The sequence below is a fragment of the Pogona vitticeps genome, chromosome 1 (assembly GCF_051106095.1).
Source record: "Pogona vitticeps strain Pit_001003342236 chromosome 1, PviZW2.1, whole genome shotgun sequence".
In the NCBI taxonomy this organism is placed as follows: Eukaryota; Metazoa; Chordata; class Lepidosauria; order Squamata; family Agamidae; genus Pogona; species Pogona vitticeps.
Genome location: NC_135783.1, coordinates 265,602,761 through 265,614,522, shown reverse-complemented (window position 1 = coordinate 265,614,522; position 11,762 = coordinate 265,602,761). Strand labels below are relative to the sequence as shown.

General features: G+C 38.0%; 1 protein-coding gene across 1 annotated transcript in view; it reads left to right on the top strand.

The window, feature by feature from the left end:
- The first annotated feature begins 286 nt into the window (after nucleotides 1-286).
- IRAG1 (inositol 1,4,5-triphosphate receptor associated 1) overlaps nucleotides 287-11,762 on the top strand; it is a 114,919-nt gene continuing 103,443 nt past the window's right edge. The window contains exons 1-9 of the mRNA XM_020789930.3: nucleotides 287-1,224; nucleotides 1,392-1,572; nucleotides 2,288-2,352; nucleotides 3,158-3,224; nucleotides 3,566-3,721; nucleotides 4,178-4,295; nucleotides 6,970-7,017; nucleotides 7,771-7,908; nucleotides 8,458-8,603. Coding sequence (XP_020645589.3) covers nucleotides 1,149-1,224; nucleotides 1,392-1,572; nucleotides 2,288-2,352; nucleotides 3,158-3,224; nucleotides 3,566-3,721; nucleotides 4,178-4,295; nucleotides 6,970-7,017; nucleotides 7,771-7,908; nucleotides 8,458-8,603 — 995 coding nt within the window. The 5' untranslated portion in view covers nucleotides 287-1,148. The remainder of the gene's footprint in view (nucleotides 1,225-1,391; nucleotides 1,573-2,287; nucleotides 2,353-3,157; nucleotides 3,225-3,565; nucleotides 3,722-4,177; nucleotides 4,296-6,969; nucleotides 7,018-7,770; nucleotides 7,909-8,457; nucleotides 8,604-11,762) is intronic.

Below are 11,762 nucleotides of genomic sequence, written 5' to 3'. Positions count from 1 at the left end.
TGGCAAAGATACTGGAGTGGCATTGCCAGTTCCTCCTCCAGGTGGATCGCGTTTAGTCAGAACTCTCCACTATGACCTGTCCGTCTTGAGTGGCCTGCACGGCATAGCCCATAGCTTCTCTGAATTACTCAAGCCCCTTCGCCACGACAAGGCAACAATCCATGAAAGGGCATCACATCTTAATAACCATTTAATGCAGAATGAAATTTATTTTTAAAAAGGATGATTAAAAAAATTTTGAAGTTTTTTCTTTTGTTTTTGGTTACTTTTTATTATTGTTTTGGGGTTTTTTTTCTTTTTGCTTTTGCTTCTTCCTTTCTAATGGTCATTTATGTAAACGGGACTTTCTCCTTCCCCTACCCACGCACAGCAATTGTGCAAATGGTTTAGATAGCTCAGTGGTTTAGCTACAAGCTGGGAGTTCAAGTCCCCACTTGACAAGGGTTGGACTCAGTGATCCATAGGGTCCCTTCCAACTCTGCAGTTCTAAGATGACGATGATGAACATCCCCAAATCCTTCCATATCCCCACTAGTGTGAAATTACAGTTCTGCATTTAATGTATAGTGGAAGAGAAAATATTTTTAGTCTTAAGAAGGAACAACCTTGTGAGGAAATAGCATATTTACAAGTTACTGCCTTTTTCTCCTCCAGGGACAAAGACTTCATTTTCAGATTGGAAACTGATTTTGGTATGTAAACACTGGGGCCTCAGCTATAAATATGCCAATATGTGCAGACTTGCCTCGGCTTCAGGTCTTAAAACATGAGGTAGAATTTCAACACATCAGCAGAGGCAGTTAATATTACACAACCTCTTTTGACAAACTACTATTGTACTGTAATGTGTTAAGCTTTAAGCCCTGTAAGGTTAAGTGTAAGTATTAAGGGGACTAATCAGCCCTGGGTTTTAAGTTCTGTTCCTTTCTGGGTTTGACAGATTGCACAACCATTGGCTTTGATACAGTTGTAAATTCATACCTTTTTCAGAAGTATGGCTGGTGGGGAAATGGATTCTGGACTTTGATTTCTTGTAAACGTTACAGATTCTTACAGAAGAATTCATCCTGCAGGATGTGCTAACTTTTGCCTCAACATTTGTTTTAGAACATGGCAGTTCTACAGTTGATGAATTTATAGCTAACAACATGTCACTTTGTGCTGATTGCTCAGAAGATGACTTAATCAATGTTACTTTTGAAGTTTGCAACACCAAAGAAAGAGGTAGGTTGATACTAATTTATAACTTTACCCTTCAGACAGTTAGGTGAATAGAGGCACATTAGCAATGAAAGTTTGAACATGTGGACTCCTGTTGAACTTCCAAAATTAAAATCTGTTTACTCCATCTTGCTCCTGCTTCTTCTCCCACCTCTTTAATTTTCTTACAGAAGCAGTACCTGCATCTGTTTTTATCAAGTATTTGGAGGATGTGACTGGACATAACCATGAAAACAGTAAACTTCTCTTGCTATATAATATGCTGGATCCTGCAAGGCAAAATGTTCTTGTTGACAGAAAAACCTTTCATGCTACTATGAAAAAGTGGATTACCATATGCTATCAAGATGGGTAAATAACATTCACTTTTGTCTGTCCTATAATCTTACTGGCTCTAATCAAGGCAAATTTGTGCATTGCAAATGTTGGAAGGGTTGTAAGATGATAATCTACAGGTACTACTTGTATTGGAGTGGGGAGTGTGTGCAACTCCCATCAGGACCTCAGTGATAGTCTACCAGTCTTTTTTTTAACTTTCCCTGACCTTCTGCTGAGGAGCAGAGGAAGTGTTCAGTTTACCAATAGGAATGGATCACTTTTTAAACCACTTCACAATATTGGAAATTCTAACTGGAAAGAGCTTTGACAGCTCGGAAAACACACTTTGGGTCCATTCCCAGTGATCACGTATGCTGGAAACAGAACAAAACAGAGGAATCCTACCTAGACCAGAAACGTAGAAGCCCCTGACAAGGTCTCAGAAAGGTGCAGGTAGGACCACTTTGGGGATGATTTAGTTCACTCCAGCCATTGTCATACATTTGACAGAAGAATGAACAAACCAACCCATCTCTATGGTGGACCAAAGTGCTGGATGAATGCCCATCTGAAGTAGCCTTAACTCCCCCATTCTGTAGATGTGTTTTCTGCGTCTGGTGTTTGTGTTTCTGTTGTGTTTCAAATTTTAAAAAATGTACAAGTGCTTGGAACACTATGAAATCAGTTTTACTTTTTACTTTCATAACTATCTTTACTTGATAAAAGATTTATTATTCTTTTAATCTAGTATTTCAGAAACTGAACCTGAAAAGCATGGAAGTACCACTAACCAAAAATTTCAGTGCAATGTTGGTGAGTATTGCAAGAGACAATAATTTATTTTCCAGTTATGCATAAGCCACTACAAATGTGTCTGATTGTAAGAAGCAGTCATAATTCCTCCCATCCACCCCTCTGGTATTACAGATGTGGTCGTACTTCATGATGCAGATCTTGCCAATTCTCTACTCTTCTCCTTATTATTGAGGCAGGTCTTGCTGATTTAGAATTGGACTTGTGGATCACCCTAGGAGAGATGTAATCAAATCACCTTATTGATAACATATACCTGTAACCAGTGTGAAGACCATTATCCAGAGATATTGTTGTAGTGGATAGAACACAGAACGTATAGGGAGGGAGGCTTGAAGAGGAACACCGAGGGAGGCCCAAAGAGAAAGAACAAGAAAGTAGGCATTCTCAGCAGTGGCCCCTCGCCTCTGGAATAATCCCCCCCCACTCAGTTAGCCACAGCAAGATATAAAAAACGTATACAAATACCAAAAGAATTCCGTCCAATGAAACTCAGGTATATTTAGTATTAACTGTCTTAAATGTACCTATCAGTTTTGCTGACATTTAAAAAAATTATACTTGCTTTATGCATCTATTTCAGGATGCTTGTGTTGCATATTTTTTTAAAAAAATTAGTTTTGAGCAACTGGATCATGGAAAGTTTCTTTCTGGATTGCAGTTTCTATCTTGCTAGCTGGATGGTTCTGGACGTTTTGGTTCAACAAGCAGATTTTCTAAGCTCTGCCAATACTTTCAAACTGATTCATTGTATTTTGCATACAAAGTCTAATTTGAAAAGTTTTTCCTCTTTTTTTGTGTGCAGATATGATCTCTTCCATATCTGATGAAGGTGTTGAAATATTTGAAGGAAGAGCCGAAGATTCAGAAATGTGTGTAGGCAAGCTATATTTTTGAACACAAAAGATTCTTTAGCTGTTTGTGTTGAACTAAGTGTGTTGCACCAAGCTGTTGGTTAATATTGTCTTATTTGCTTTTAAACAAAAATCATTTAAATGGATGTAAAATGATTTAGAAGTATTTCATGCAAGGACGGGAAAGCAATCATCAACATATTTAATTGCTTCTCTAAAAGAGCTTGGACATATATAGAGATGGATTGGGACTCTTGAATTTACATTAGTACACTGGATTAATGTTTGTAAGTCTTTTAAATGCTTTAAATTGAGAGAAAGATACCTAATAGTGAGAAGTGCCATTCTGTTTCATTAAGGGCATGTGACTTAAGCAGCAGCATTGAAGATTTAAAATACATGAATCAGAAAATGACTAAGCAGTTATTGAAAATGCAGAGAGTAGTGGGAGAATCTGAGGAAACCTGTTTACAACTGAGAGATGATGTTGCAGAGCTGCGAGACAGGCTAGCAAGGTATAATTCCTATTTTTTCTCTCTACTTTCTGTGAACATTTTCTTGATTTTCCTATACAATATCTGGAAGCATTGTTTGATTGGCCCATATTTGTTATATAAAAGTCATTTAAAATATCCAACTCATTAACTGGATCATTTAAAGGCACATGTTCAGATTTCAGAATGGTTTATTATACAGTACAGTATTTGGGTGCTGGTATTATTGTATTTATTTTTATTGAAAACTGGTTTTTAAAAAGAAAAGTGCTACACTAGTGTTCTGAAATAAATAGGTTTATCCTACTGAATTTATTGTGACTTCCAGGTTATTGTACATAGGGTTGCAGTGTTGATATTATATAACCTGTAGTTTTTTTGTTTGTCTTGTCCTTATATCTTTGATCATATGTAGCTTTTGCTGTTGCTTAAGAGCTTTTTAAATTATCTGCTGAAGTGTTTCTATTTTTGTTCCAGCATGCAAAAACCTCTAGGAAAGTTCAAATACATATATAAAGAACTTGAAGACACCAGAAATGGAATGGCAAACTTGAATGAAGAAAATCATATGATTTGTGAATGCATCACAAGACTGGTATTTAAGATCCTTCCTTCCCTGAGAATCTTATTTTGAGACAGAGTATGAATTTATTACAGTTAAAATTTGACTGCCCATTGGTTTCAGTTTATTACTCCCAAAATCCAGTTCTGAATGCAAGCTTTTCATCAGCTATCATGTCCACCTTGTTCATTTAAAATATTTCAGTTTATTACTCCCAAAATCCAACTCTGAATACAAGCTTTTCATCAGCTACCATGTCCACTTTGTTTGTTTAAAATATTCCCCCCACATACACCTTTCTCCTTGAAAAGGACACAAGGCACCTTACAACAACGAAAGACAATATTTAATGTTGAAAACAATGAGTATACAATGGTGGTTAACATAATTAAAAGATGATATTATTGTCTTCAAGTAACGTAACGTGCTTCTGCAGAGTATTATATATATATATAAATACAGAGAGAGAGAATGAGAGATAATACAGTATACATTTTGCCAACATATATACAGTAGTGTACAGGTACTTAGTCCCTTAAGAACTTAATGCCTCTAACCCAACTAAACATACAATTGGTGGGCTATCTATATATGTTGCCATACATAAAATGTAGAATGACACACATTTCGTTCATTGTCCCCTTACCCCGGAATAACCACGTGAGACCAAGTGTATGGGTTAAACACAGGCCACACTTTATTAAATTCTATTCAGTTCTCATGAATATTGCCAGTCCTTCAGCAAAAGGGGGGTCCTGCTGTAGTGTGGATTGAGGTTTCCATCTTGGGTTCTCGATTGACCATCGAACGGCAAAGAGGCTGAACCCAGGCCTCAGTTATCCCCTTCTTAATTACCGTGGGATAACTACCGGTCCCCATTTTGCCACGGGCTCCTTGCCCCTCTCTCTGTGCCAACTGTGGGTCCCAGCGCATCTTTCCCTCCAAGCATCATAATTGCCAGATCCGCAGTCCTGGGAATTCAGATGAGCTACAATTTCCTGTCATTACCATCAAATCCCAGTTCCAATACCTGCCCAATCCGCACTACGCGCCACAGCATTGGGACTAGCCGGTCTATGTCCCTTGCTCCCCATCAAGCTGCTCCAGCTCCAAGAGCAGCCCCCCCCCCCCTTGATGTCCTCCAGAAAGACATCCAAACCACGTTCTAGATGAACGCCATCTGGCCTAAATAATTCTGGCTTATTGAGCCATATCCCTTGGTGTCCGACCACTGCTTCCAGGCCACCACAAACCGCTCTGCAAACTTCCCTGTTAAGACTCCGTTGGGCAGTGTTCACAGACCAAAACTGCCTCGCCCCTTTCCAAAACAGGCAAAGGATGACTGTTGACCATATGATCCGCATTTCCGGGTAAGTACCTCTCAGCCAAGTGAGGTCCTGGATCACATTGTTTACCTGGGACCTCCTCAGGTACTGTGCCAAATCATTGCCACCCAGGTGTATCACCAACACGTCTGGCGGGTGTCGTCCAAAGGCAGCTGCTTGGCAAAGTTGTCTCCACAGCATGCCATGGTGCCCTCTCCATTCCACGTGAGCCCACCCTCAAGGTCTAGGTCGCTCCCCCATGGGAATGCGGCAGTGTGGGCTATCTCTATATGTTGCCATATATAACATGTAGAATGACACACATTTTGGTCATTACATTCGGTTTCATATCTTCTTCTCCCATGAACTCACCAACAGATGTTGGCTTGCACTTAAATTTTGTTGGAAAAAGTTTTCAAAAAAAACAATCTGGAAATATAGTATATGAAATGGGCACTCTTCAGCAACTGATACATCAGTAGATGCCCAAGAAAGCAGATGGCAGGCTAGACTCTCAGGGCCCTGGGTAAATAAGGGACCCTCCCTCTAACTTCCTGTGTAATCCCTGGGTATCTTTAAAAAATTACTTACTTTGAGCCCAAATGACCTTCATCAATGCCCATCATAATGATTGTAGAATTACCAAACTAGCTGCTGAGGGCTACAGGAGAAGCTTCTTGTATAGGGAGGGTGCATAGACACAGCTGGTGGATTCAGAGTTGCCAATAAGGCAAATCAAAATAAGCAATTATAACCTGTAGCAAATCATAACCTGTGGGACTGGAGCACATTTCACAGGAGTCGTTGTGTATAGCTTTTTAAACCCCTTTCTTTGTCTCTTGGAAATTGACAGGAAACCAGCAGTATTAGACAGGAATGTTTTCACAAATATTCACCAACCATAACAATGATTCACCAGATTGGGGAGCTCAGGTCAAGAGGGGGAGGGAATCTTTAATGCCTGACCATTGGAACTAGTGCCAGCCATTCTCAGACATTAAAGATTCCATCTTCTGTAAGGCTTCCCCAGGATGAAAAGGGTCCATAGGAAGCCTCAAAACCTGAGTGGGAGAATTAAAAACTTTTATTCAGATAAAAGGCTCAATTGATTACATCATTAGCTTTGTCTGTGTGGAGCTGTGCCAGTAGGATTTTAGCCACTGTCCATTTTTCAAACTTGATTTTATTCTTTTATGAAGATTATAAATATCTTGAGAGCTAGTTTTTAGTGGAAAGGATGTACAAATGTAATAAACAATAATAATACATGTAAGTTCCACTGACTTCACTGAGGTTTATCTCTAGAAAGCGTATAAAGGATTGTACCTTGGTTCATTTTCTTCTCTGCTAATGCTTTTGCATCTACTTTCTCCTTACAACAGAAGAAAAGTGTTGAATTCCTCACTACAAAACTTAATTCATTAGAAGAGGTATGTTTAAGATTTCTATTTTTAACAGAATAGGCCCCTGAAGATGAAAATTTTAAACTGATGTCGAAATCTCACAGAAGACATGCAGTTCTTGTAGCAACAGTATGAATCTGTACAAGAAGCACACGTCATTCGGTGTCTCCCAAATCCTAATAGAAGTACCTATTTGAATAATCTATATCCCATAATATTAACTTATCTTCAACTTTTCCTTCATCCAGTTTTCAAAATAAAAAATGCTGGAGAAGGGTGCATTGTATTCATATTTGTCAATTTTCTTTTGCTTTCTTGATCTAAAGTGTTGTTGCATATATAAATGGTCAAAAATACCTTCAATTCTTCAATTATTTCTTGTGAAATCATATTAATTATCTGTTGGAACAATAAATTGATCTTTGTCTCCCAGATGTCCTCATTTGTAAACACACACACATGCACATACACTTGGCATCTACGTATACGTATACACATGTTATGCTCTGGCTATGCAACAGAAACAATGTCAGTCTCAGTGGCAGAATGCTGCTGATTAAATATTTTTTTTATTTTGGGGTATACATGACTTGCACACAATGAAATGAAGTCATGTGAACCGACAAAACTGAAGAAGGAAGTTTTTAATCAGTAGCAATCTGACGCTGACAATGTCATTCTCATTGTGCAAGTGGACCCCCCAATGGATTCTGGCCTATTTACATATATTGACTTTTAAATTTCTTTCTAATCAGTACTGTTCTCTCTGTTTGCCATCAGAATGCAAAGACCCACAAAGAAGGAAATCCTTCAGTCTGTGAAACATCATTTCCACATTCATGGGAACCCTTTCAAAACTTCTTACAAGAAATAAAATCTCAGAAAGATAGCATGTTAAAATCCTTGATGGAAGAAATGGTATGTAGTTCTGCTCTGGAATCAATTTGTGGCCAGATATGAATTATTGAATATTTTCACGGACATTTCATATACGGAGGCTCTCAAAACAGTTAAAATGTTCACATATACACCTTATACTGCTGCCTACCAGGCTCAGACTTTTATTTTATTGATTCCTCATTACTTTTTTGTTGTAAGGGAAGTGCACAATGGACAAGTGTGCATTTATTTTAACAAGGTTTGTATTTTCTTTGTAGAAAATGGAAAACAAATATTATTAATGTTATATTTGTTAAAAAAAATCATAAATGTTAGCTGTGTCAGAAGAGGGCAGTATTCAGTTACCTAATCAGAACGTAAAGTATTCCTTAAGGCTTTAGTCTTATAGTATAAGTCTTTGTGGGAATGTTATATTCTGTGAACCAAGACTGCAAGTAGTTGTATGCTTATCCACAAGTTTTTTTACAATTAAAAGGAAAACAATATTGGGGCTCTGGGACTTGACAGCATCTTTTGTTCTATATATTTATGTTGTTATGTTATGCATTCATCTCTTGATCTTTCTAGGAGCTAAAACAGAAAATGGATCACTCATTAGCAGTTGTAACGCAGGCACTGTACAGCTTGTGCCCTTTCATCAAGACATGGAACAAAGTTTTAGAGAATTTAGAGACACTTCTACAGTTACCACAGTTTTCGGCAAAACTGGCTTGGTATGATTTGTGTTTCATATGATTTGAAAGGCTACACTCTGAAAAGATACTTCGCAATGAATTCTGCTGACATCAAGAGGGCTTGCTTCTAAGTAAACGAGATTAGAATTGGACTGTAGCATACTATATATTTGTTGTTAGCCACCCAGAATAGACTTCGGTCTAGATGGGTGGGGTATACTGTAAATTAAATAAATAAAATAAGTAATAAATAAATATAGTGCTGCAAGCAGTAGTGCTATCTGAACACATATTTGTGAGGTCACATTGTCTAGCCACAATATGTTTGACAATGTGATTGTGAATGACATGATAAAGTGAAGGAACTGATACTGTGACTCCATCTGAAATGAAGTATAAACGTTCTGTTCTTCTGATTTTATATTTTACAGTCATAATCCTTTACTTTAGATTGTTGAAGTTTTGTTCCTTGTTCTGTTCTGAATAAATCTAGAATCTATTCAGACAAAGAGGTAGCAGACAAACAGATTTCACTTTACAGACAGTTTTTTAGAAGGTGGGAGACAGACATAGGAATCCCTATGCAAAGCCAGGCTGGATATCAAGGATGATGTTGCTTGGGACACTGCAAGATGTCATAGTTGGCCAAGTAGCTGTGCAGCTAAGAGTAATGTCATACGAGTTACTGAGCGAGGCCCAGATTAATGATTCCATGTAGGGACTCTCCGTCCTCTGGTCATAATAAGCCCACACTGAAATAAGAAATTCTTATATTAACTAAAGGAGTGTCAGACAGAAAAAGAGGAGAAACCAATTCAGTGTCTTAAACAAAGGGAAACCTTAAACATTGTAAACAAATCTTATTTTCAGCATGAAAGGAAAACCTTTCCAGATAACTAAAAATGTTCCCCTAAAGACCACTGCCTGAATATATTCTTTTAGTACTTTATTTTTTGTGGAAATGAAGCACCACAATGCTTTGTGTTTAACAATATGCCTACAGGGATAGTCATGGTGGACACAGATATGTAATGCCACCTGGGTCTTCTCTTGTCTAGCTGATTGGTCTTCTCCTTGGAGCGGATGCATAGTCTCAGAGATGACTTCACATCCTTCCCTCTCGGTCCTCTTCTAGTTATCTCCAGAGTATGTAACTGAAGTAGCAGTAACATCTTAAGTGGCTTTCTTATCTTGAGTTCCCACACAAAAGTCTGTTTTCCTTTTTTCAACAAAATTGGTCTCATGCAACACAGTCTTTTTTCATACTTGCTATCATTTTGTTTGCTCTCCAAATTGATCCTTTTCCCAGAAATAGTTATGTCATATACTTAGGTTTGATTGTAAGATTATATCATAATTTACAGGGAAAAGGCCAATTTTTAGCTGCACATAAAGAGATAATAGGGATAAAAATAGGCTTTTCATTCTAGAGTGGTACCAGCTGATTGCCAGGTAACTGAGAGGAGTAGTGTCAACTGAATTTGTTGATGCAGGAGAGCTTGATTCTGCTCTGTGAAAACTTTGATCCCATCAAACCGAAACTGAAACTTTTTTGGTAAGGAGAAAAAACACCTGTGATAAGAACTTTGCTTCACTTTGGCTGTGAAGATGTTCTTTGCGACATATACAGTGCTATGTAACTTCTTGCTTTTACAGTTTGTCCATGCCTCGGTGCCTTCTAGAGGTGTTAAATAACTTTCCAAATCAAATATAATTAATTGACTTTATTTTAAGCTTTCTTTCACTATGTACATACATGTGTGTGTGTGTGTGTGTGTGTGTGTGTGTGTATACAATACTGCTAAAAGTTCTTGGGACATTTGTCCTAGAACAGTGATGGCGTACCTTTTTGAGCCTGAGTGCCCAAACGGCAACACAAAACCAAATTATTTATTTCGAAGTGCAAATGGTGCAGAGGGCAGAAAAATCTTTTCATCAAAGGCTGTTTTAAGACAAACATGTTTAGGGGTTATTTGTTAATTTCTTTACTTACCAGAAAAAGACATTGCAGGGCCATATTTTGGATTAAAAATAGAACTATGTGGAAAATGCCTTAAAATTACTTCCACCTCCCACTCTGTCAAACAGAAAGCAATTTGTAAGGCTGGCCAGAAAAAAATCAAGTGTGTACCATAATACAATCTTAAGGAAATCCTTTACTGGGTACTTTTGAATGCAATGCAATCCATTAATTGTGATTAGCTTTTGATACCTTTTAAATTCTGGTTTTATGAGTCAAGTCTCTCTGTGTCTCTCTTTCTCTCTCACACACACATTGGAAGGTTCCTTTTTTCATGGTTTTATGAAGGAGTCAGTTTCTCTCACACACGACCTCCCTCGCTAAATTTTAAGCAATCATTTGCATCAGTTCAGCATGCCCCTGTTTCCTTTCATTACATTTAAATAAGCTGATGAATCCACCTGTCCCTCTCTCGCACCTTCCTTCCCGCCTTAATTGGAGATTTCTCTCCTGCTTGGAGTCACCTCTAGGGGAAGTAGTAATTCACAAGCCAGAGTGACTGCCCTGGGCTGTTCTACGGCAGAAAACAATAAAGCAGTCTTATCTCTGATCTCTAAAAGAACTGATTTACAAGTGCCACAACCAAGGAAGGTAGCAGGGATAGGTGACTTACAATCATGCAGTTTGAGGTTCAGCTGTGGGGGTGGGAGGGTAGCACTCTGCTTGCGTGCCCAGGGAGAGGTCTCTGCATGCCAGCTGTAGCACACATGCCATATGTTCGCCATCACTGTCCTAGAATATAAACTACGTGACAACGATTCAGTACAACAGAGGTATGGAAAGTATCAGAAGAACTAGGCAACATTTCCTTTGTGTGACCAGGGCCTCAGCCTTGAAGAAAGGTCATCTATTTATAACTGTTAAAGTTCCTTTTTAATTATTGCTCTAAAGGTTGCAAGGCACATCTTTGGAATACTTTGATTTTTAAAAAATAATAACTTAACCTTTCAGTAACTGACAAAAATAGGAAGGGGAAAAGACACTAACAATAGCACAAAGATAAATCCTACCTTCCGGGAACATCTAATCTCATGTATACATTTTCGTTTCTTTAGTAGGATTGTGTCATTATCTGTGTTATGATTAGTACTTAGAAACTTGCAACTTTGTCTAGTACTGAGCAATATTTAAAACTGGAAAGAGAATCCTTGTTCTAAATATAACTAGGAGGCAAGCTG